Source organism: Geotrypetes seraphini, chromosome 12 (genome assembly GCF_902459505.1).
Source record: "Geotrypetes seraphini chromosome 12, aGeoSer1.1, whole genome shotgun sequence".
Taxonomy (NCBI): Eukaryota; Metazoa; Chordata; class Amphibia; order Gymnophiona; family Dermophiidae; genus Geotrypetes; species Geotrypetes seraphini.
In genome coordinates this window covers 75,378,346-75,405,393 of record NC_047095.1, presented here as the reverse complement: position 1 = coordinate 75,405,393, position 27,048 = coordinate 75,378,346, and the positions used below count along the sequence as shown (strand labels likewise).

The 27,048-nt window shown below is 43.6% G+C and overlaps 1 protein-coding gene across 1 annotated transcript in view; it reads left to right on the top strand.

Annotated features, from left to right (window-relative positions):
• PTPRF (protein tyrosine phosphatase receptor type F) overlaps positions 1-27,048 on the top strand; it is a 953,410-nt gene that overhangs the window by 522,701 nt on the left and 403,661 nt on the right. Inside the window, exons 14-15 of the mRNA XM_033915537.1 lie at positions 11,058-11,251; positions 18,087-18,113. Coding sequence (XP_033771428.1) covers positions 11,058-11,251; positions 18,087-18,113 — 221 coding nt within the window. The remainder of the gene's footprint in view (positions 1-11,057; positions 11,252-18,086; positions 18,114-27,048) is intronic.

Below are 27,048 nucleotides of genomic sequence, written 5' to 3'. Positions count from 1 at the left end.
ATATAAAGAGAGGCGTAACCAGTAGAAAAAGAAGGTGTTGATGCCCCTGTACAGGTGAGGCCCCATTTGGAGTATTGTGTTCAGTTTTGGAGACCGTATCTGGTGAAGGACACAAAAAGTCTTGAAGCGGTCCAGAGGAGGGCTACGAAAATGGTAGGAGGTGTGCAACAAAATCGTATGAGGAGACTGGAAGCCCTGAATACGTATACCTTAGAGGAAAGGAGGGACAGGGGAGATATGATTCAGGCATTCAAATACTTGAAAAGTATTAACGTAGAACAAAATATTTTCCAGAGAAAGGAAAATGGTAAAACCAGAGGACATAATTTGAGGTTGAGGGCTGGGAGACTCAAGAGCAATGTAAGGAAATTCTTCTTTATGGAAAGGGTGGTGGATGCTTGGAATGCTCTCCCGAGAGAGGTGGTGGAGAGAAAAATGGTGACGGAGTTTTAAAAAAGCGTGGAATGAACACAGAGGATCTAGAATCAGAAAATAATAGTAAATATCGAAGAACTAAGGCCAGTACTAGGCAGACTTCATGGTCTGTGTCTGCATATGGCTGTTTGGTGGAGGATGGGCTGGGGAGTGCTTCAATGGCTTAGGGGGTGTAGATGGACTGGAGTGAGCTTTGACATAGACTTAAGTACAGTGGAACCTTGGTTTACGAGCATAATTCATAACAGAAGCATGCTCGTAAACCAAAATACTCATATATCAATGCGAGTTTCCCCATAGGAAATAATGGAAATTCGCTTTGATAAGTTCCCCCCCCCCCGAGGCCAGCGGCGCTGCTCCCCCCCCATGCGAACCGGCACCCACCACACAACTTGAATTTACCCCCCCCCCCCCCCCCCGTCGTCTGGCACCATCACGCAGCCCACAGGACGTGCCGGTGCCGCTAGAAGATCTTCCTGCCTCTGCCGGGCCTTGAGCATGCATCTGCGCATTGTCACACTGGTGCTCTCTGTGGACACCCTGAGCCATCGGGTAGTGACACGATGTTTGCTACTGGCATGGTCTCTTTAGAATTAGGGTGTTCTTTCAAGTTGGCCGCCTCTAGGCAAATGCCTAACTAAGCTTACTCCCAAGGGCTTTGAAGAAAACACATTTGTCAGAATGGCCTTGGTGCAAAAACATAAGCTTTTATTTGGCCACCGGCCGTAGAATCACTGTGCCATTCCAGATTTCCCTGGTAGCATGAACATAATACAAAACGAAAAAGAAAAAGTTCATTTCACTCACTATCACTCAGGAATCAGCTCTGAGCTTGCTTGGCAAATCATATACAGTCATTTAGCTCTTCATAAGGCTTAGAGGTGAAACAGTTGGCAAAAATAATTTTTCACTGTAGAGCTACAGAGGAGACATTCATATTCATGCCTAAGAGACATACTGTGCTTTTCCTGTAGTGCACTCACTCTCTCCAGCTGGGCTGGACTTTTCACATAGACACAGAGGATTAATTCCCCCCTAAGAGGCATGCAGGCTAATTTAATTACCTAGTTGCTATGGCAATCAATTCACAGTTGGGCTCTTGCACAGAGTCCTGAAACCAGGAACCTCTGAGTTCAACCTGGCTAGAATTACAGCCTAGCGTTTGGTTCGGCTGGGCACATTTCCTGAAAAGGAGATTACTGTGTCTTTCATAAAGTCCAGCAAGATAGCATGTGAAAACTGCAGTACAGGATTACGTTCCTTGATAACTCCCACTGTCATTAGCTCAATGAGAAAACAGAAAAACACAGCCAGAAAAAAAAACCTTACTACTCTCTTCCACCACCATTGGCTCTGGGGGAAGGAATTTTGTGGCCAAATTACAAGTCTGCTCCTCAGTCATCTCCCAGTCCGTACTGACGAACTGCCCTGCAGGGTCTGAGGCCAGCTCAGCCCCGTCCTGCACTTCCTGCCTCTGCTCTCGTCCTGCTCTTTCTGCCAAGCCTCGTTCTGCTCCACCTCCCCCTTGCTCTCTGACGAGCCTGGTTTTAAGCTGAGGGAAAGAACCACTCCCCCTTGGCTTTGGATGGGGGAAGGGAATTCCTTCCTCAGCCTGTGCCGTTTCTCTGAGGGGAAACTGCTTGTGACCTTTCTGTCTTACAGGCACTGCAATAGCAAGGCAGATTATTCCTACCTGGCTTTGGAACTGCTTCAGGTAAGTCTAAGCTTTCATGTTCTATTTCCATTTCCTCATCCTTACTCACAGGGTAGTCAGCTAACTTATTGTCTTGGGCACTGACCTGGTCAGTCCTTCTGCACCGGGTTTTGTATACTTTCCTACATTTCCCTGTGGCAAACCTTGGGAAAGAAGTCAGTTTGTCACAGCATGCTCAAGGCCTTTTAATTCTCCCTCTCGCCGAGTCAACACTTGGTTTGCGAGACAAGTTTTGCGAGAATGTTTTGCTCGTCTTGCAAAACACTCGCAAACCGAGGTTTGACTGTAGTTGGAATCTAAGAACAATACTGGGCAGAGCTTTGGATTCTTGCCCAGAAATAGCTAAGGAGAATAAGAAAAAAACAAAACAACAAATTTTTAGATTGAATCAAGTTGGGCAGACTAGATGGACCATTTGGTCTTTTATCTGCCATCATTTACTATGTTACCATAAATTTTAGTTCTTTATTCCTTTTTTGATGTACTGTACTTTTGTCTGTTCTAAAACTTTGATAGGATATGACTCATTACCATCAATCTAAAATGAACTGAAAAGTAATAAATTGTCATATTTTATGGTCCGTACAACAAAGAAAAAGAAGACCCAATGTTTCACAGTGAAAACAATCCACCGATAAAAACAAAAAACTGTGGATAGAGATGTTCTGTAATTGATTTATTGTACGCTGTCATATAAAACCATAAAAATACAATGATAAAAAGTAGCATTTTTAGTGCTACTTTAGCTTGTCTACGGTGTTCTTTGCTCATATGTTTAAAGGTCATAGACTGTTTTCAGTCCAATTCTTTATATGTGCATTTGCAGACCATTGGACCCCTGAGGAAGGCGTGTTCGTCAAAACACGGACCGTGTAGGGTCCATTTGTATTTTTATCATTGTACTGTTTATCCTAGTATTTTTATTTTTTATATGACAGCATACAATAAATCAATTCCAGAACATCTGTATCCACAGTTTTTTGTTTTTATATCTTAAGATCCTCCAGGGTGGCCAGTCTACTGGAACCAGTTCTATAGGTAGTGTACTAACTTCCCTAAACTGACCTAAAATCAAATATATCATTAAAATTATTAAGAAATGCATGGTAGCAATTTATCTCATAAACAGATCATAGAAAATTAAAATGACCTATTGAAGAAGTCTCAATTCGCAAAAATCTAAAAAGCTCAGAATGTTCTCTAACTCGCAAAGGCGCATACTAAGGCGTGTGCCTTCGACTTGCACTTTAGACGGCTTCCATTCAAAGGACAAATGTTTTTTGGCAAGGTGCTGGATGACCTCATGGTTAGTGTGGCAGTCTGCCGTCCTAAGTCTCTCCTAGATGGCAAGCTTCACTATTCTCTTGATGGAGTCATAGTAATTTTTGTTCCTCATGCAGATTTTGCAAGAATTCTGGGGCTCATCCGCTCAGAGATACTCCCAGGGTTATACATAGACAGTACTATAGCAATAATACATCAACTCAAGGAGCAACTCGTAAGAATAACTTGTGTTAGATCATAAATAAAAAACTGTCTCCACAAGTTTACTTTTATAACTTAATTTAAAAATAAATAAATAAAACTACAAAAATTCTAAAAAAAGTGCACAAAGTGCTTTCAAAGTGCTATAGAATATTATAAAGTGCTCAGTCACCAACCAAAAAGTACAATAGTATCATCAAATGTACCAGCGCTGGTTGAAATAAGGGACCATCATTGCACTATAAAGTCCCTCTTCCTGCCTTCCAAGAATCGGTAAATATACTGTAATGTGTTATAAGAAACTTTCATTACTTATCTGATTAAACAGAAGATTGGAGGCAGATCAATGGCAGTGGTACAGCGTGGAAATCAATTCATTCAATTCAATTCATTTTAATGTGAACGCTCTAAACACCCCCTGTGTGTTCTATTAAAAGCCGACCTCCCTTCGTACTATAGCAATCCCAGATGCCAGCAGGCTTCAGTTTTGGGCACTAGCCCCTCTTCTAAGAAGTCCCAATGATGCCAGGACTTCAGCTGTGCCTCCTCATATTGGTGGTCAGAATTTCTTCAGGAATGGGAATGGATCTCTTTGGATCAGAAGGGTGCTGGACATCATACGGAAGGAGTACAAGATAGACTTCTTTCGTCTCCCTCTGGATTTATTTCTGGGTTCTCAAGCAGGAATTCCGTAGAAGGCGTTAAAGGTCCGAGCAACACTGCATCGTCTCTCGGACAATCAAGCCGTGGAGCCAGTTCTCAAAAATGAATTGAGCTCTGGCAGATTCTCCTTATATTTCATCGTGCCAAAGAAAGGCTCAGAGGACTGGAGATCCATTCTGGATCTCAAGTCGGTCAATGCCTTTCTGAGGTTCTGCAGTTTTGAATGGAGACAGTATGTTTCGTCATCGCAACAGTGGCTCTTGAGGAATTTCTTGCATCTCTGGATCTGACAGAGGCTTTCCTTCATATCCTTATATTACATAAGTACATAAGAATAGCCTTACTGGGTCAGATCAATGGTCCATCATGCCCAGTAGTATGTTCTCACAGTGGCAAATCCAGCTCCCTAGTACCTGGCCAAAACCCAAAGAGTAGTAACATTCCATGCTACTGATCCAGGGCAAGCAGTGGCTTCCCCATAATAGACTATGGGCTTTTCCTCCAGGAAATTGTCCAAACCTTTCTTAAAACCAGCTATACTATCTCCTCTTATCACAACCTCTGGCAATGTGTTCCAGAGCTTAACTATTCCCGGGACACCGGAAACAGAAATGTCTTGCTCTGGAGCGCAAATGGAAAAAATCTAAATCCCCTTCAGATAGACAGACCTGGAGGGTCAATATCAAACTCTACAATTCAACACTAAAAAAAGCCAGGAAGAACTTCTTCGGAGATAAGATCTCCAGATCCAACAACCAGATCAGTGCGTTGTTTAACAATTGGCGCTCCTTAACTACAAAAAAGGACCCATCCTTGCTCCCCTTGTCTCTATCAGCTGATGCCCTAGCAAAATTCTTCAATGAAAAGGTTACCACCCTAAGATGCTCCTTCCCTCCTACAGTCTCCTACAACTCCCTGACCTCTACTGACCTCAACCTTGTCTCCAATCCCATTCCAGCTGACAGATCCTGGACCGCCTTTGAGCTTGTTTCCGAATCTCAAGTCTCCAAACTCTGCCTCAAACTAAAAACTTGCAAGTGTACCTTGGATCCTTTTCCCTCCTACCTATTTGAGAATATCTCTACACAGGCCATCACTTCCCTCACCAAATTTATAAACTCTGCCCTAACATCGGGCCTTTTCTCCTCCGAAATGGGACACATTGCACTGACCCCCCTACTGAAAAAGACCGATCTTGACCCCTCCATACCATCCAATTACCGCCCAATAGCAAACATCCCTCTCCTAACCAAGATGTTAGAATCTATCATATCCACTCAACTCTCATCCTACCTAGAAAGATTCTCTATTCTCCTACCCCACCAATTCGGCTTCAGATCCAACTTCAGCACCGAATTCCTATTGGCCTCACTAATCTCCAAGGTCCAACAACTCCATTCCCGCAATAAATTCGCTGTTCTTTTACAATTCGACCTCTCTGCAGCTTTCGACGTCGTCCATCATGATATCCTAATCTTCCAACTCTCCGAAATAGGCATAAGCTCCACAGTCCTAGATTGGTTCTCGAAATTCCTACGTTTCTGCTCCTACACCGTTAACATAAACCGTTAACATAAACGGCACCTCATCCTCCCCCTGGAAGCCGATATGTGGAGTCCCGCAAGGCTCACCCCTCTCTCCTATCCTTTTCAACATCTACATGTCCTCTCTGAAACTCCTCCACCTATCCCCCCTAGAAACTGTCTACACCTATGCTGACAACATCCTCATCCTCCTCAAGACAGACTCGAACCTCACTAACCTCGCTGAGAACATATCTGCATGTATAATGAACCTCCAATCCTGGGCCCAATCTGTACAAATGAAACTGAATGAGTCCAAAACAAAATTACTTTGGCTCGGCCCAATGTTAGATCATTTACCCACTTCCATCCCTTTATCCTCCGGCCCCACTCTTCAGCTCGAGTTTTCAAGCAAAGTCCTGGGCATCATCATAGACTCCTCTCTCTCCTTCAATGACCACCTCAACTCCTTGGTAAAAAAATGCTTCTTTAGCCTTCATATGCTGAGGAAAGTGAGATCCTGCTTTCATCATTCTCACTTCGCCGTCCTTGTTCAATCCACCATCCTCTCTAGACTGGATTATTGCAACTCCATCTTTATAAGCCTAACTAAGAAAAACCTCCATAGACTTCAGCTAATTCAGAACGCCGCGGCTAAGCTTATTTTTGCAAAAGGCAAGTTCGACCATGTCTCTCCGCTGTTGTCCAAGTCCACTGGCTTCCAGTACACTCCAGAGTCCTCTTTAAATGTGCCTGCTTAGCCTTCAAGATTCTACACGGCATCCTTCCTCCCATTATTCCACTCCTTTGGAACTCCTCTAACCCTAACTCCACCAGATCGTCCCAAAAACTGAAACTATCATTCCCTTCTATAAAAGGTATATCCCACGCAGGAAAACTAGGAACATCCCCTTTAGAACCACAGAACTCTGGAACAACCTCACATCCCCGCTCAGAAATTCAAACTCCCTCCAATTCTTCCGCAAACACCTGAAAACTTGGCTCTTTTCAAAAATCTAACACCTCCTGCTCTCTAGGACCCTTGTCCCTCTCTTTCTTCTTGTTCCTTTCCTATAACCCTTCATTGGAGTTCCTTTCTTCCTAACTCTGTAAACCATGCCGAGCTCTACGCTTGTGAAGATGACGCGGTATACAAACCTACGGTTTAGCTTAGTTTAGGTATTTGAGATTTCATGTTCACCAGCAGCATTTCCAGTTTATAGCTTCTCCTCTTTGGGCTAGTGACAGCCCCCCAGCACCTTCACCAAGGTGATGGTAGGTCCAAGTTCATCCCTATCTGGATAACTGTTTGATCAGAGCTCCATCCAGACTGCAGTGTGAGTAAGCAGTTGAGAAGATAGTGTCTCATCTACAGCGCCTGGGTTGCAATGTTAGGTTCAGGAAGAGCCAGCTTACACATCTCTGACATTGGATTATCTCAAAATTCTGTTTGACAAGGCACAAGGTCATGTTTTTCTTCCCGAGCCATGTAAATAGAAGCTCCAGAAATAGATCATTGATTTCTTAGCACTCCTGAACTGCACTGATTGGCATTACCTTCAAGTATTGGGGTCTATGGTGGCTTCACTGGAAGTTGTTCCTTGGGCCAGGGTACACTGTGTCCTCTATAAGAGTCCTTCCTCTCTCAATAGTCCCCTCAGCATCATCCCCTTCAAATGCCCTTTCCCTGGATGGAGCCAACATGGAGTAGCATGTGTTGGTGGATTCAGGGATAAGCTCTAGTGCAGGGCATGCCTCTTCAAATCACAAAGTGGATTACTCTTATGACTTACACCAGTCTTTCAGGCTGGGGTGCTTATTGCAGGTATCGCGCCATTCAGGACCAGTGGATTCCTCATCAAAAGGGTTGGTCGATAAACTGTATAGAGCCTTGAGCCATACAATTGGCGTTGAGAGCTCGTCAAAACTCCCTGGAAGGAAAAGCGGTAATGGGTTTTCCGACAGTGCTAAAGCAGTGGCGTATATGAATCAACAGGGAGGCACTAGAAGTGTTCATTTGAGTCGGGAGGCTCGTATGCTATTGTGGTGAGCGGAGTTACACATTTGGGCTGGATTGGAAAATGTGCAAGCAGGCTCTCAGTAGCCAAGTCCTAGACCCAAGAGAGTTGTCTCTTTCACAGAGAGAGTTTAGTCTTATTGTGCGTCATTGGCATAGGCCAAAGATGGACTTGATGGCTTCAGCCAAGAACTCAAAAGTCAATAGCTTATTTAGTCACAGAACAGAGCTGGGAAGATTAGTTTTAGACATGTTGGTTCAGCCCTGGCCAATTCAGGAACTCCTTTACATCTTTCCGCTTTGGTTTATGGTGGGTCAAGTCATTCGCAGGATTGTGACTCATCTGGGCCTAATAATCTTGGTGGCCCTGGATTGGCCTCCTTGTCTGTTATATATGGATCTTGTCCATCTTCAGCGGGAGAGGAAGCTCAGGATCCCTGTTCATTGCAACCTCCTTATTCAGGGTCCGGTTTGCATGGAGAATCTCCAATGCTTTGGTTTTGCAGAATGACTCTCAAGTGCCAGTTCTTGATTTAGAGGGGTATTCTGCTATGGTCTTTGCCACTCTATTGAGGTCCAAGAAGCCCTCTACCATGACAACTTATGCCAAAGCTTGGTGTGCTTGAGACTAGATGGAGCCATTGCAGTCTTAACCTTCCTGCAGGCCAGTCTAGAAAAAGGCCTGGCAGTGGATTCCATCATGGTACAAGTAGCAGGCCTTTACTGTTTTAGGGCACAAAGCGATTCCAGTTCACTTACGGCTCATCCAGATGTGACCAGATTTCTCAGGGAAGTGCTTCGCATGCAGCCACCCCTGCAACAGCCTTTTCCTACTTGGAATCTAAATGTTGTGCTGAAGGGGCTTTCTGAAGCTCTTTTTCAGCCACTTAAGGATGCATTCCTTCTAGACCTTAGAGTCAAGACAGTGTTCCGCATGGCGATTTGTTTCTGCAAGGCGTATTTTTGAACTGCAGGCGCTCTCTTGTAGAGAGTCCTTTCATTGGAGTCGGGGGTTTTCCTCCATACAATTCCTTCTTTCCTTCTAAAAGTGGTTTTGGATTTCCATGTCAACCATGAAGTTCATCTGCCTATTTTATGTCCCCGGGATCAGACAGATGGATAAGATCTTACAGGGATTAGATGTGCGAAGTCTTAGTCCACTATTTGGAGAGGACCATAGACTTGCGTCTTTCTGACCATCTGTTTGTCCTGACTAGCCAATCCAGGCAGGGTAAGCTGATGTCTAAGGCTGCTATTGCTGTTGGATCCGCATGACCATTTCATCGACTTACATTGCCTGTGGTAAACAGCCGTCGATTTCTCTCAAGGCACACTTGACCAGGGGTGTTTCAGGGAGTCTCGAGTGGTTCATCCAACTGAGATTTGTAGAGCGGCTACTTGGTCTTCCCTTTATACCTTCACAAGATTTTACAAAGTGGATGTGGTAGCTCAGTCTGATGCTACCTTTGGGTCCTCAATGTTGCGGGCAGGCTCTTTTGTCTCACATTGCTTTGGTATGTCACGTATCGTACTAACTCCAGAGTGCATGTAACAGAATGGAAGATTAGGTTCTTACCTTTGATAATCTTCATTCTGTAAATCCACGGAGGAGTCAGTACAGCCTGCCCTATATCTACTTTGATTCTTTCTGTATCACCTGTATTTTCTGCCTTGGATATTTCTCCTTTCAGGCCTAAGCATCTTCTAACCAGCAAACGGGCCCTACAAGGAAGCATTCTACATAAGTGAGTACATATCTTTGCTGCTGGCTATGCTCCAGTTAGTGCTCATTGCACATAGCAGGTTGATTTTTATTGCTGCTGTGTTCTTGCCTGTTTTTCATGTTGTTTGTTTATTAATTGTTTCTTATATATTGCAGAACAGAACAAAATAATGTTTGCGGGGAAGTTCCCCGTGCCCCCTTTTTGTGTATGCTTTGTTTCATTGAAGTCCGTCAACTATAGGAGGCTCTGTGTTCCTCTGCTAAGTAGGAGCATAAAACAATGTGTGGCTTTCTACATGACCCTATTCGCGGGTTCAGATGAAACAGATATCATACTGACTCCTGTGTTGATTTATAGAATGCAAAGGTAAGAACCTAATCTCCCATTCTAGGAACAGTAAAAATGGTGGCACTGGATCCAGGAATACGTGAGCATTACTGCTTCCATCCGACCTGGGATTGGGGGTGGGGCAAGATTAACTAGAGTCCATTTGAACCACAAGAGTTCCTGGAGTGAGGAGGAAGTGTTTCTGATACTATTGAGACTACCAGGGATTTTTGCAAGTCTGAGTAATCTGAGATGAACACTTCACCTCGGTTGACCAGTTAATTTCTGTATTAGAATCTTTCCTTTGGCCTTGAGCTTGAAACAGTGCTCAAGTGAGGTGAAATTTGCACCAAAGCAAAGAGCATTTTGCTTTTTATTTACTTTTCTACTTTTTCTTTTTTATATTGGAATTAATTTCTAATTCAACCATTTTGCATTTCCACCACTCTAACCTTTATCCAAGTTTCCAAGTTTATTAAAATTTTGATAAAATGCAAATCAAGATTTCTAAATGTTTTACAAATTGTATTAAAATAAGGGGAAAACACTAAACAAATAAATACCGACTAAACAATACATCACAAACGTGAAACGATAGGAAAGTGGGGAGAACTACAATTTAAAAGTAAAGAAAACATGAAGAGTAAACAACATTAGGGAAGCCAGGGAATAAAGATTATTAGATAACCTTGGCTATTTCCAAGTCTAGTCAGCAGTTGTAAGCATCTCAGAAGAGGTAGCGCTTTAGTTTTCCCTTAAATTTTTCTAAATTTTTCCTGCTCTGATATGAAGTGGCAGGGAATTCCATATTGTAGGGACCATAATTGCAAATGGTTTTAATATGAATTTTTTCATACTATAATGAACTATACTGAAAATAAAATTAGAGCTGAAAAATTGGAACTCAACCACTGTGCAGCTTTTTATTTTGACCTCACAAAAGATAACATGAGAGATTACTGGGAAAATGATTGATATAAAGTCTGTTTTCTCAGATTGAAAAAGTAGTATTAAAACTGAAAGCACTTTCATTTGGATATTGAAGTCTGTATATTTAGTGCCAAATGTACATTGAATACAAGAAGGTACCCTGGGTTGCTGCTATTTGCATGATGTGGAAAGTAATACTGTCTCTGATATGAAGCCTTTCTATGTAATCTATATTCTAGTGCCCAGTGCTCCACCACGCAAGGTGGAGGTAGAGCCCCTGAATTCAACATCCATTCGTGTGTCCTGGAAATCACCAAGCTATAATAGGCAGCATGGACAGATCCGAGGTTACCAGGTCACTTATGTTAGGTTGGAAAACAATGAGCCACGAAGCCAACCCATTATTAAAGATGTAATGCTAATGGAGGCTCAGGTAAGTAACAGGGGGAGAGTTGAAAATACTAACACTGTTGCAGAGTCTTGTTTCATCAGATGATTAATGAATTTCTACAGACCAACATTTTTCCTTACTAAGTTGATATATTCATTTCCCCATAGATGTTCTAAGCATGATTTTACTACAGAGAAAATGTTGCTTGATTTGTTGACAGCCAGTAGAGTGTCTTTTTAAAGTTGGTGCTTTTTCATTAAAAAAATTTTTTTTATTCTTGAATGCTGGAATTTCTTTGTTCCACCTCTACTTTGTTTTCCTTGTTTTTTCTTACATATTTTTTCCTTTCTTTTGGGTTTGTATTGACCAGTAGAGCAGTGGTTCCCAACCCTATCCTGAAGGACCACCAGGCCAATCGGGTTTTCAGGCTAGCCCTAATGGAATATGCATGAGAGAGATTTGCATATAATGGAAGTGGCAGACATGCAAATCTGTGCCATGCATATTCATTAGGGCTATCCCGAAAACCCGTTTGGCCTGGTGGTCCTCCAGGACAAGTTTGGGAACCACTGCAGTAGAGGATACCAAGCAAGAAAACCTTTTGTTCAGATTTCGATAATATACAGGAACATAATGCCATAAAGAAGACTGGTTAGGGATATTATTTTCCAAAATGTATGGCTACTATGTTTGAAGCCTGAACATGGAATTCATTAGTTTTTTTAGAATATAAGAACATAAGCAATGCCTCCACTGGGTCAGACCTGAGATCCATCATGCCCAGCAGTCTGCCCACGCGGTGGCCCAACAGGTCCAGGACCTGTGCAGTAGCCCTCTATCTATACCCCTCTATCCCTTTTTCCAGCAGGAAATTGTCCAATCCTTTCTTGACCCCTAGTACTGTGCTCTGCCCTATTACGCCCTCTGGAAGCGCATTCCAGGTATCCACCACACGCTGGGTAAAGAAAAACTTCTAGCATTTGTTTTGAATCTGTCCCCTTTCAACTTTTCTGAATGCCCTCTTGTTCTTTTATGTTCTGAAAGTTTGAAGAATCTGTCCCTCTCTACGCCTTTCATGATCTTGTAGGTCTCTATCATGTCTCCTCTGAGTCTCCGCTTTTCCAGGGAGAAGAGCCCCAGTCTCTCCAGTCTTTCAGTGTATGAAAGGTTTTCCATGCCCTTAATCATTCGTGTCGCTCTCCTCTGGACCCTCTCAAGTATTGCCATATCCTTCTTAAGGTACGGCGACCAATACTGGACACAGTACTCCAGGTGCGGGCGCACCATTGCCCGATACAATGGCAGGATGACTTCTTTCGTTCTGGTTGTAATAACCTTCTTAATAATACCAAACATTCTGTTTGCCTTCTTCGAGGCTGCTGCGCATTGTGCTGTTGACTTCATTGTTGTGTCCACCAGGACACCCAAATCTCTTTCAAGGTTACTTCCCTCTAATACTAATCCCCCCATTTGGTAGCTGAACATCTTTTTCCCTATATGCATGACCTTGCATTTCCCTACATTGAAGTTCATCTGCCATTTATTCGCCCACTCCTCCAGTTTGTTTAGGTCCCTTTGTAGGTCCTTACGCTCTTCTGCAGTTCTAACCCTGCTACAGAGTTTAGTGTCATCCGCAAATTTTATAACTTCACACTTCGTCCCCATTTCCAGGTCATTAATAAATACATTGAACAACAGCGGTCCGAGTACCGACCCCTGCAGAATTCCACTCGTGACCCTCCTCCAGCCCGAGTAGTGACCCTTCACTCCAACCCTCTGCCTTCTGCCTGCCAACCAGTGTTTGACCCATCTGTGTACGTCCCCTTCCACCTTCCACATTCAGTTGTACAGATTATCTCTGAGGTTTATGGGTACTATAGGCTACAAGCGTTGTATAAATACTATAAATAGATAAATTTAAGACATTAGTATGGAGATAATTTGCATAAGTTTGGGGCATGTCAATATTGTCCTTGATTATAGCATTTGTGCTTTGTGGTTACTCAAGCACTACCAATTTCAAAAGATGGAAATAATGCCAAAGATGTCCAAATATTTCAAAGTTCAACACACAGTAGGCACCAAAAGACCAGGAAACCATGCTATCTGTTCGTAGCTCATTGATACCAAGGGGAAGGGGAAGATTTCAGCCAAGGCCTAGGAAATAGGTCAAAGTACAAGGGGCCTTTTGCTGCTTCCACTCATCAAAGGAGAAGGATTCATCTACAATATATTAATACGAGGGCTGTAACGAAAGCAATGCAAAAGAGGGTATAACTTTATTAACTTTCATTGGCTGTTCAAATTGCATATTCATTCATTTAATTTTCTATACCATTCTCCCAGGAGAGTTCAGAACGGTTTACATGAATTTATTCAGGTACTTGAGCATTTTTCCCTGTCTGTCCCACAATCTATCTAATGTACCTAGGGCAATGGGAAGATTAAGTGATGGTAGAATGGCTCTTCCTCTATACCAGGGGTTTCAAAGTCCCTCCTTGAGGGCCGCAATCCAGTCGGGTTTTCAGGATTTCCCCAATGAATATGCATGAGATTTATGTGCATGCACTGCTTTCTATGCATATTCATTGGTGAAATCCTGAAAACCCTACTGGATTTTGGCCCTCAAGGAGGGACTTTGAGATCCCTGCTCTATACAAAGGTGCTACTCAACATAGCCTCCATCACAAGTGATGCATTCACACCATTGTTCAACTCAACTTTCGAATCTTCTTTGAAAAAATTCAGGCGTGCACTATCATACTTACTTCACAGGCACTTTATATTGTCTGGTCCATCAAATTGTTTTCCCCCAACACTGTCTTTCATTGGACCAAACAGGTGAAAGTTGGAGGGCGCCAGATCTGGGCTGTATGGTGGATAGGGGACCACTGACCAGCCCAATTTGGCAATTGTCTGATTTGTTGCCAAAAATTGGATTTAATTTATTAATTTGATAAGCCACTATTGACAACTAGGTATTAAGCGGTGTACAATATAAACAAGTTGCAAGAAAAAATGTATTTATTTATTTAAAAGATTTCTCAACCGCCGATTCCTAGGTGGCTTTACAAATAATAACATATATAAAATAAAGCAAACAAGACTTATACAAACATCAAAGATTCATTCAATGTAGACAGATCATTCAATGTAGACAGATCATTCAATGTAGACAGATAGTTCACAGTAGAGAATGACACGGGGAAAAAAATTTTCCACGTCTACGCCCCCATCCCCGCGAGCTCAGTCCCTGTCCCCTACCCATCCCATCCCCATGAGCTAAGTCCCCGTCCCGTCCCTGCAAGCTCAGTCCCCGCCCACCATCTGATCCCATCCGCTCAAACCATCTCCCTTCCTAATTTCCCCATTTCTAATATCGCACCTCTGTATCTGTATACTCCCTCCTGTGTCCAGCATTGCCCTCCCTGTGTCCATATACCATCCCCATGTGTCTTCCCTTTATATCTCTGTCCCTATGCCCCCATGCACATAATTTCCCCTCTGTTACCTTCCTGTCCAGATTTCCCCTCTCTTCTTCACCAATGTGTCTCTCTCCTCTCCAACCCATCTAGCTTCTTTCCCCTAGATTCAATTCCCTCTTTGACATATATGGCAATGCCCCCACCTTTTTGAGCCACTCTGTCTCTGCGGTATAGTTTGTATCCCGGTAGCACAGTGTCCCAGATGTTTTCCTCAGTCCAGCATGTTTCCGTGATGCTGATGATGTCAATGTTATCTTTTTGTGCCATAGCTTCTAATTCACCCATTTTATTCCTAAGGCTCCTTGCGTTCGTGTACATACACTTGAGTTTGCGGCCTGTTCCTTTCTCGCATTTCCTTCCCTCTTGTGTCCTTTTCGATCGGTCTTGCCTGTGATCCGGTGAGTCTTCCCCTCTTATCTTCCTGCACAGTATCCTCTGGGTATACCGGTTCCTGAACCATCGACTTTCTCTCGGTCGACTGTCGGCTTTCCCCTTCTTCCTAGTTTAAAAAGTTCTCAACTTATTTCTTGATGTTGCTTGCAAGTAGCCTCGTTCCGTCTTTGCTGAGGTAGAGTACGTCCTTCCTGTATATGTTTCTCTTCTCCCAGAACATCGTCCAGTTGCACATGAAGTGGAATCCTTCCTCACACCAGCGCCGCATCCACGTGTTGACTCCATCTGCCTCTTCTCATCAGTCCTGGGTACCGGCAGGATCTCCGAGAATGCTATCCTCTGCGTTCTGATCTTCAGCTTCCATCCTAGCATCCGGAACTGGTCCTTCAGTACTTCCCTGTTGTAGTTCCTGTTGCTCACGTTGTTTGTCCTCACATGGATCACCACCGCCATATCTTCATCTTCCACACTGTTGATGATCCTGTCGATGTGGCTCACTATGTCTTCTACCTTGGCTCCCGTTAGGCAGGTCACCAGCCGATCCAGTCTTCCTCCCGCTATGTGGCTGTTGACTTGTCTGATGATGGAGTCCCCCCCAACAATTGCTGTCCTCTCTTGATTCTCCAGCCGCAGGTCCGTGTCCTTGGTGTATGTCCATCTCTCCAGCTGCAGGTCCGTGTCCTTCATTCTCATCCATTTTCTCTCATCCTGGCATTGGCTTGCACTGGACTCGTCTTCTTGTGGGTTCCCTCCGCTGTTTCCAGATCTCATGCCTCCTCTATGAACTTCTCCATCTCTCTGACTTCTTCCTCGATGGTGTCCTCTGTCTTGTTCTCTGCTTCCTCTGTCTTGATGTTCTCTGTCTCCCTTCTCCACTGCTTGAAGTGCCTCCAGTTCCAGTATTCTGCCCTCCAGGAGTCTGATTGTTTCTTCAGGTTCTCCAGTTCTCCGCATAGAGCGCATATGTAAGACCGCCTCCCAGAGAGGAGGTAGTCATACATATGGCAGATGGTGCAGAAAACTGGGTAGCTCAACATCTTGCGTCTGTCTGCTGCTTCCATTGCTGCCTGCTTTCCGGTCTGCTGTGTCTGCCTTCTGTGTCTGCTGTGGCTGTCCTCTGCGCCTGCTGTGTCCTCTGTGCCTGCTTGGCTGTGGCTGTCCTCTGTGCCTACTGTGTCCTCTATGTCTGTCTGGCTGTGTGTCCTCTGTGCCTGCTGTATCCTCCTTCTGCTCTCCTTTAGTGGTGTGTGGTTGTGTGTTCTCTGTACCTGCTGCGTCTGCCTGCCTGCTGTGTCCTCTGTGTCTACCTGGTTGTGTGTCCTCTGTGCCTGCTGTGGTCTCCTTCTGCTCTCCTTTAACGGTGGCTCGTCCCTTCTCAAGGCCCTTCGCAAAGGCGCTCTCGCTAAGGCGAGCGCCTTTAATGCTCGCCTTCGACATGCGCCGAATGGCTGAGCGCCTTTGGCCCCTCCCCTTTTAAAAGGGAGCTTCGGTGGTCGACGTCAGGGGGTGGGCAGAGCTAATTCTCGCTGATTCCCCTCTTCACCTCCTGCCTCTACTTCTCTCTCCTGCTTTTTGTCTCCCCTTTGGCTTCTCTCTCCCTCTACCTCTCTCCTTATTCTCCTGCTCGCCTGCTCCGATTGTCCATCCTTGAAGTGTTTGTGCCAAAGAAAGGCTTTACTTTGGCACATGGTTTTATCTCCAAAGGCTTCTTGGAGTATGCGATGGGTTTCTGCAGCAGTATTTTAAAGTTTGCAACAAAATTTGATGCAGATTCTTTGCCCAATACAATCCGTCATATCACAAGCCAAGTCATTAAAACACAACCTTACAAGATCGCACAGAACAAAACAACGTGACCACTCAGCTGCACGCCCGTTGCACACTGATTCAGAAAGCATACTGCTAGACATCTCTAGTGGTGGAAGGGCATACTATATCCAGTTCGCGCGCACTGTTCACATTCTCCGAACTTTTGGGTAGCACCTCGTAGATGCACAATAGAGAATCGTGCTCAGCAAATTTAAGCGCATTTATATAGTTAGACTTGCCTTATAGAATTGCCTTTTAGACGTTGCATAGACATCTTCACAATGTATAACGTTATCGTGTTTTAGCGTTATGATGTCATTAGAATGGCAATTTTATGCTGTTTTTTTTTTACATTAAAATTGTATGCAGTAAAATGGCATGCAGAAGAAGGCAGCCCAATTTTACAGCCAATGACACAGAGCACAGTAGGGCTTGCAGTACTAGCCACTGCAGCAAGTCATCCAGCTTCTGCCCTATAAACAGGAAGGTTTTCAAAGGAGCTTGCTTGCAAACAGCTTGTACTTTCTGATTCCATATGCTGTTGTTAGAGGTAATGCTTATAATTTAAGGCTGCTCCTAATGAAGTTGGGGGGGGAGGGGCAAGAGAGAAATGCCAGTGCTGTTACTACAGGGGAGATGGAGGAACCATGACTGCTTTCACCCTTATTCTTCTGCTCTGTGTTGTTTTGCCTCCAGCCCTGCTTAAACTGAACAGTGTTACCATGTCATACTTGCAATTTTTAATTTCCATGTGCAAAAATTCTGTTCTAAATGGAATGAAATGAAACTGAATAGTTCATTTTTTGATACTTACAAGAGGACATCTGAACTCCAAAGGACACTGGTCACCTGTCCAAACTAGCTTGTGAATTTCATACTGCATAATGATCTGAAATAGAACTTTCAATATTTCTGTGTTTTGGTTGTGCACCATTTGCTTTTGGAGTACCAGTTGTTTGTGTGAAATGGGGCTCCTAAGACTGTTAATATCCTCTGAACTCTGCTGCTCACACTACCCTGGCTACATGCAGAGAATTGTCTGCAGTACAGCATTTGCTGAACCCTTCCTCAGTATTTGAATAAAACATAACTTGTTTCTCTTACCATTGTTTTCTTTTTCATAGGAGTTACCTTTTACAAACTGTCTCCCTTTTGTTTCTCTCTCTACCTCTTTCCCTATCTCACTACAGTGGAAACCAGAAGAGCCTGTGGAGTATGTAAGTAGCAGCTATGTTTGTACTTCTGGGTGATATCTGGGATTTTCTGTTAATCACTGATATCTATAGAACATGAGGCTGTCATAATATCCTTTAAGCTGCTATATTGAAAATGTAACAGTACTGGCCTTAAGCAAAATCAGAGGGTGGACTTTCATGCTAGTCACTGCTGTATTCACACATATAGTTCTTCCTCCTGTTTTCTGCAATAATTTAGCCTGATGTATTGTAAAAACAAATGGATACTATTTGTATGTCAAAGAGATTGAAAAACCTGAATGTGTTTACTCTGGAGGAGAGGAAGAACAGGGGAGTTATGATAGTCATTTAAATACTTGAAAGGTAGTAATATAGAAATAAATCTTTTCCAGAAAAAGGAAAATGGTAAAATTAGAGGACACAAATTGAGGTTGAGGGTCAGGAATAATATTAGGAAATTCTTTTTCATGGTGGTAGAGGCCTGGAATGCCCTCCCAATGGAGGTGGTGGTGATGAAAATGGTGATGAAATTTTAAAAAACGTGGGATGAACACAAAGGATCTCTAATTAGAAAATGAATGGTATAAAATAAACAAAGTCCAGTACTGGGTAATCATGCACAGTCTGTGTCCCATATATGGTGATTTGGTTTAGGATGAGCTGAAGAGGGCTTTGATAGAAACTCCATTGACAAGATTGTTAGGATAGGCTGGAGTGGGCTTCAATGGCAATACCAGTAGTGGGAACTTAAAGGCAGTACCAGGCAGACTTCTATTTCTCCAATCTCTCACTGTACGGCAACACCTCCAGCCCCTTAACCATTTTAGTCGCTCTTCTCTGGACCCTTTCGAGTAGTACCATGTCCTCCTTCATGTATGGAGACCAGTGCTGAACGCAGTACTCCAGGTGAGGGCACACTATGGCTCGGTACAGCAGCATGATAACCTCCAATCTGTTCGTGATCTACTTCTTTATCATTCCTAGCATTCTGTTTGCCCTTTGCGCAGACGGCTTCATCAACTTGTCGATCAGAACTCCCAAATCTCTTTCCTGGGAAGTCTCTTCAAGTATCTCCCCGGACATCCTGTATTCGTGCATGAGATTTTTGTTACTGACATGCATCACTTTACACTTATCCACGTTGAACCTCATTTGCCATGTCGATGTCCGTTTTTAGAGGTTGATTATGTCACGTTGCAGATCTTTGCAATCCCCCTGTGTCTTCACTACTCTGAATAACTTCGTATCGTCCGCAAATTTAATCACCTCACTCGTTGTACCAATGTCCAGATCGTTTATAAAGATGTTGAAGAGTACAGGTCCAAGCACTGAGCCCTGCGGCACCCCACTGGTGAAGCTGTTCCAATCCGAGTATTGTCCATTTACCCCCCCTCCCAACTCTCTGTTTCCTATGTTCCAGCCAGTTTTTAATTCACATGAGTATTTCACCCTCGATTCCATGGCTCACAATTTTCTGAAGTAGTCATTCATGTGGAACCTTGTCGAACGCCTTCTGAAAATCCAGATATACAATGTCAACCGGGTCGCCCTTGTCTATCTGTTTGTTTACTCCCTCGAAGAAATGCAGCAAGTTCATCAAACAAGATCTGCCTTTGCTGAAACCGTGCTGGCTGGTCCTCATCAAACCGTGTCCGTCAAGGTGATCAGTGATGTTGTCCTTTATCAGCGCCTCTACCATCTTTCCTGGTACCGAGGTCAGACTCACGGTCTGTAGTTTCCCGGATCTCCCCTCGAACCTTTTTTGAAGATTAGCTATTAGTTGAAGCAGTTCAGTTATAGTCCCTTTTAGTTCCTTGATGACCCTCGGATGGATGCCAATTTATCACTCTTAAGCCTATCGATCTGCATGCATACCTCTTCTAGACTGACCGTCAACCCTGTCAGTTTCCCGTCTTCATTTCCAGCATATAGCCTGATGGGTTCCGGCATGCTGTGTATATTCTCTTCAGTAAATACAGACACAAAAAATGTGTTCAGTTTGTCGGCGATTGCTTTGTCCTCCTTTAGCACTCCCTTTATTCCATGGTCATCCAACAGTCCTACCGCTTCCTTTGCAGGTCGTTTCCCCTTAATATATCGAAAGAACAGCTTGAAGCTTTTCGCCTCCTTGGCTATTTTTTCCTCGTAGTCTCTTTTGGTCCCTTTTACCACCTTAAGGCACCTGCGTTTATGTTTGTGCTTATTCCAGTTTTCGTCCGTTCTTGACCTTTTCCATTTCTTAAAAGTTTTCTTGTCTCTGATCGCTTCCTTCACCTCTACAGTGAGCTACGCCGTTTCCTTGTTCTTTTTCCTCTTGGATCCCTTGTTGCTATACAGTATATATAGATTTTGCACCTCGGTGACTGTGTCTTTAAAAAGGGACCAAGCTTGCTCTAGCGTTCAGTGTTCTCCCCAGAAATTTTTTCCAGCCGGGTGACATGAAAAAGTAGCCGGGCGGGGAAATTTGGTAGTGGGGAAAATTAAATGTATACTATTTTTATTAGTTAATTATTATTATTTTCCAATGCTCGATATGACTTCCTTTTTTAAGGTTTGACATTGTGCCAAAATATTTTTATTAAATTTAAGAAGTATCCAATTCTAGAAGTGAATAATTAGATATTCACTCTCTTTCAAATAGTATAGAGGTTTAAAAAAGGGAAATGCATTAATGAAGTCATTAGGTTTAATCTAACCATTTATTTCTGCATGAATTTAAACAACTAAAAAAAAAAGATAAATATAGCTCATCCAGTCATACAAGAAATGGCTGTACAACACCTCTAATAATGTTTTGATCACTAGGTTCCTTCCCGAGGTCTCACTGAGGATATGAAATAGATGCTATCCCTACTTCCAGACCTCTTCCACATAATTTATGGAGAGGTGTTACTGAGCCTTGAAGGGTACCTGTGTGATTGATCTTTAACTGCTTCTTTTTTATTTTGCTATAGTGCAAAGTAAGAGCTAGGGCAAAACAGTATAGGTAAAGATGCAGGTAATAATTAGCAATGTATTAAAAATATTTTATTTTTATTTGCTTATAATGTAATTTGAAAGCTGCTTGATGATAATTTAATTTAATTCTTTATAATGTGTGTGTTGGGGGGACAACACCTACGTCAACAGTAAAGTTAGAATAGGGTCATTAAATCCAGTGGTGTACCTAGTATATTTGACAGCCAGTGCTAATCATTTTTTAACAACCCCCTCCTCTTTATAAAAAAATATATTTTTAGTAATAATCCATGAGTCACACAATAAGGGTGCATCTAGGAAAAGGCAGCATCTTAAGCACTTAAACACATCTTAAGCACTTAAACACATCTTAAGCACTAGAACACCAACACACGCATTGTAAAACTAAACAAATCAGATCCTATACAGTCAATTGATCTTGTAGTCGATGCTAACAGAAAGCCATGTCCTTTTCATACACACAGAACACAGATACACCCTCGCCCAATATGGAATAATCACAAACTAAAAATAGAAATATGTAGACAAAAGTTAAACTGAACCAAGAAACCAGACTCTGCATACAATGCAACACCACAGAAACAGTGACACGTCCCCTAATACTATGCAAAATATAAAGACAGTAGATGTAAATTTGAAATAAACTTCTACATAAGTCACCATTTTACAAATTAACAAATAGAAATAAAATAATGAGAAATATGAAAATACCATTTTATTGGACTAATCCATTTTTCAATTAGCTTTCAGAGGCCAAATCTTTCTTCAAGACAGTACAGTATACAGCTGTTATGATATCCTGTCCTGACCTGAGGAAAGGGGTTTATTCCCCCCTAAAATTGCCTTATTTCCATTTCCTATTGATAAATTTTAATCAATACAGTTACAATACTACTTGATTCTACGTAAAGCAATAAAAATATTTTTTTTCTACCTTTTGTCATTTCTGCTTTAGTCATCTTCTCTTCACTCTCTTCTTTCTATTCAGCATTTGTCCTCGCTCCCTTCCATGCAACATCTGTCCTTTCTCTTTTGCCCTTCCACCCAGCCTCTACCCTCTCTCTACCCCTTCCATCTACTGTCCACCCTATCTCTGCCCCTTGCATCCACTGTTCACCCTTTCTGCCTTTTCCATCCAGTGTCTGCCCTCTCTCTGTTCCATAGGGTATGTTCCCTCTTTCTATGTCCCTTCAATAAACTCTATATCCTGTGCCCTTTCTCTCCTTTGTACATGATTTATTTCAGCTTCAACCCCTCTCCATTTTTTGTCTCCACCCCTCCCCTATGCTCTGGCATCTCTCTCTTCTCCTTTCCTTCCTTCCTTCCCACTCCACCCCATGGTCTGATATTTCTATCTCCTTCCCTTCTCTCCCCCCTCTCCAGTATCTGCCTCCTGTCTTTCCCCTTTGGTCCGGGCCTCTCTCTTTCTCTCTGTCTTTCTTCTGTGAGGAGATCATGTTGATCTTGAACACTGAATAATTCTTCCACATTCTCCATATCACTGTACTGTAATCTGGTCCAGCAGACTGCTTTGGCACTATTACATGGGTAATAGTAAATTCATTATGCATCAGCTTTCCACACAGAATGCCACGAGTCTCTATTTCTTGTGCTGTGTTTACATCTGCCAGTAGCAGAAACTTGTGAGACAGATCCCTTGGCAATACTACACTTCGGAGCCCTTTGACCATCTGGTTCTGTATGGCTGCAGATTTTAAAGCTCTGTTTACTGGAGGAAACTGTCCAGCATACATAGTTGCATCACACTTAAGGATCTGATCAGAGATTACATTAGACAAGATGGTATTTTTAGGCATGGAAAAACAGGACATGTTCTCCTCAATTTGCTCAGATGCCTTCAAATACCCTTTAATGTTCATTTAATCTCGGGCTAAATCTTGCCTCCTGAGCTGATCTTCAAAGGAGAGCGGAGTGAGAGCCATATCGGCAGTGAGATCCGTTTTGGGCCGCATGTTGTGCAGGGCTGGACTAAGGCAAGTTGTAAGCTTCCTTCCATCGCTGACCTATCTTCCATAAGTCAGCAACGGAGGTTAGCTTACAACTCGCTGCTCTTGCTTGCTTCTGGTCTTCCTCGTTGCCAGGTCCTGCCTTCACGGAAACAGAAAGTAGGCAGGACCCGGCAGCGAGGAAAGCCCGAAGCAAGCAAGAGCAAGTTGTAAGCTGACCTGTCTCCTATAGTGAACCCATGCTCCGGGGCGTGTGCTTGCCGACTTTTCTTCTCTTCCCCCCTCGGGACGTGACTTCCGGTTTCGGAGGGAAGCAGCATGCACGTTAGAGCCCCGGAGCATGGGTTCAAGTCGCTTGCTGGCATTAAAAACTAAAAAAAAAAAAAAAAAAAGTCAGGCTCCTGCGATTCAGGCTGTGCCGAGTCAGCCCGGTAAATCTCCAAGCTGGTGAGAACGTTTTTTTTTTAATGTTGAGCAGAAGGCGGCAGCAGCAGCAGGATTGCAATCGAGATTACAGCCGGGGCTCATCTAAATTAGCTGGGCGGAGCGCCCGGCTGAAAAGCCCTGGGGAGAACACTGGCGTTTTTACAGTGCTTATCCTCTTCTTAATCGTCTTCCCCACCATGAGTCTGATTCCTTCGTAATTCCCTTTTCAGAAGTTCAGTGCCGTGGCCGTCATTCTGGGCTGATGTTTTGCCCCTGCATCCAGGTCAAAGCGGATCATGTTTTGATCGCTGTTTCCCAGCGTCCCTTCTACTTTTACACCTTGTGCCGGTCCTCGCACTCCATTTAAAATTAAGTTCAGAATTGCATTTCCTCTTGTATTTTCCTTGACAAGTTGTTCCAGGAAGCAATCGCCTACAGCATCCAGGAACTTGGTCTCCCTAGCACAGCCGGAGGTGCCTAGGTTCCAGTCTATCCCCAGATAGTTGAAGTCACCCATGATAACTGTGTTGCCTCCCTTGCAGTTGCGTTTAATCTCGTCCATCATTTCCCCCTCAATTTTTTTGGACTGCCCTGGGAGTCAGTAGTAGATGCTGATCTTCATTTCCAGTCCATTTGTTCCTGGAATATTAACCCATAGACACTCTTAACTTATCCGTCTGTTGGGGCATGTTCTCTCCAGTAGATTCAATTCCCTCTTTGATTTATATGGCAATGCCCCCACCTTTTTGAGCCACTCTGTCTCTGTGGTATAGTTTGTATCCCGGTAGCATTGTTTCCCAGACATTTTCCTCAGTCCATTAGGTTTCCGTGATGCCGATGATGTCCATGATATCTTTTTGTGCCATAGCTTCTAATTCACCCATCTTATTCCTTAGGCTCCTTGCGTTCGTGTACATACACTTGAGTTTGTGGCCTGTTCCTTTCTTGCATTTCCTTCCCTCTTGTGTCCCTTTCGATCGGTTTTGCCTGTGATCCAATGAGTCTGCCCCTCTATCTTCCTGCACGGTATCCTCCGAGTATACCGGTTCCCGAACCATCGACTCTCTCTCTCGGTTGACTGTCAGCTTTCCCCTTCTTCCTAATTTTAAAACGTCTCAACTTCTCTCTTGATGTTGCTTGCAAGTAGCCTCATTCCATCTCTGCTGAGGTGGAGTCCATCCTTCCTGAATAGCTTGCTCTTCCCCCAGAACGTTGTCCAGTTGCGCACGAAGTGGAATCCTTCTTCCTCCCACCAGCGCCGCATCCACGCGTTGACTGCTTGCAGCTCCATCTGCCTCTTCTCGTCAGCCCTGGGTACTTGCAGGATCTCCAAGAATGCTATCCTCTGTGTTCTGGTCTTCAGCTTCCTTCCTAGCATCCTTCAGTACTTCCTTCATTACTTCCCTGTTGTAGTTCCTGTTGCTCATGTTGTTCATCCCCACATGGATCACCTCCGCCGTATCTTCTTCTTCCACACTGCCGATGGCTACCAATCCAGGAAAGAATACTATTCAAATTTTACTGCACACCTATTTAAAACCATAAACGGAGACAGTCCTTCCTATCTGAACAACCGACTCATCCATAATACCTCAACCAGACATAGAAAAACTCACACCCCATTCACACACCCTCCAATCAAAGAAGTTAAACAGAAAAAACTTTACGACGGCCTCCTAGCCACTCAAGCAGCGAAATTAGATAACCAAATCTCCAATCTACTGATAACAACCACAGACTACAAGTTATTCAGACGAGAAATAAAGACCATACTCTTCAAGAAATCCCTGATTAAATCTTAACATCTCGAATACTTCTTCCACCTATCTTCTTCCTCATTTTCTGAAAATACCCACCCTCTTTTCTACCTTCACTTGTCATGACCACTGATCTCTTCATGTAACAGACCAACCTTAAATTCTTTTGTAATCCGCCTTCAACCACAAGTTAATGGCAGAATAGAAATCTCTAATGTAATGTAATGATCCTGTCGATACAGCTCACTACCTTGGCTCCCGATAGGCAGGTCACCAGCCAATCCAGTCTTCCTCTCGCTATGTGGCTATCAACTTGTCTGATGATGGAGTCCCCCACAACAATTGCTGTCCTCTCTATCTTCTCTTGATTCTTCAGCTGCAGGTCCGTGTCCCTGGTGTATGTCCATCTCTTCAGCCGCAGGTCTGTGTCTTTCGTTCCCATCCATTTTCTCTCATCCTGGCGTTGGCTTGCACTGGATTCGTCTTCTTGTGGGTTCCCTCCGCTGTTTCCAGATCTCACTGCTGTGTCACCCATTTCTTCATGGTGGTTGCCCATCGGGTGGTACACATTCTCTGTAGGTGTATTTAGGCAGTTCCACTGTTGCTATTGATTTTCCACGGCCTCCCTGTATGCCTCCTCAATGAACTTCTCTAGCTCTCGGACTTCTTCCTCGATGGTATCCTCTGTCTTGATGTTCTCTGCATCTCTGTCTTCCTCCTCCACTGCTTGAAGTGCCTCCAGTTCCAGTATTCTGCCCTCCAGGAGTCTGACTTTTTTCTTCAGGCTCTCCAGTTCTCCGCATTGAGCGCATACGTAAGACCACCTCCCAGAGGGGAGCTAGTCAAACATATGGCAAACGGTGCAGAAAACTGGGTAGCTCAACATCCTGCTTCTGTCTGCTGCTTCCATTGCTTCCCACTTGCCGGTCTGCTGTGGATGTCTTCTCTGTCTGCTGTGTCCTCTGTGACTGCCCGGTTGTGTGTCCTCTACACCTGCTATGTCCTCTGTGTCTGCCTGGTTGTGTGTCTTCTGCACCTGCTGTGGTCTCCTTCTGCTCTCCTTTAGCTGTGGCTCATCCCTTCTCAAGGTGAGCGCCTTTAATGCTTGCCCTCGATGCGTGCTGAACAGCTGAGTGTCACTGGCCCCTCCCCTTTTAAGGAGGAACTCCACTGGATGATGTCAGGAGGTTGGCGGAGCTACCTCTCGCTGATGCCCCTTGCTCTCTCCTGCCTTCTGTTGCTCCTTTTCTCCTGTTCTCTACTCTGCTTTTCTCTCCTTCTCTTTTCCTGCCTCCTGCTTGCCTGCTTGCTGAAGCCTTGCTGGCTGGTCCTCATCAAATTGTATCCGTTAAGATTATCAATGATGGGGTCCTTTATCAGCGCCTCTACCATCTTTCCCATATCGAAGTCAAACTCACAGATTTACGAGAAGAGCCATCCTTGGAACGTTTTAAAACAAAACTGAAAACATTTTTATTTAAAGACAATTTTGAGCTTTAATGCAGCATCTTTCCTCTTAGCTTCTCTCCTCTTATGATTAATACTTACAGAAGGGTCCCATCCAGTTGTTCTTCCCTTTATTGTCTCTTTCCTATAAGCTATGTACGTTAATGTACCAGTATGTCTTATAGTCTATGTCCCCAAGATTTTACTTTTTATTGTAGACTCATTTGTACTCCGCTTAGAAATCCGCTTGGTGGAATATCAAATTTTTTTTATAAAACTTGGTCATTTCTCGATTGGATTATTGCAATTCATTATTAGTTGCGTCAACTCCAACTAGTATAAAACACTGCACTTAGGCTTCTCTACTATTACTCAAAATTC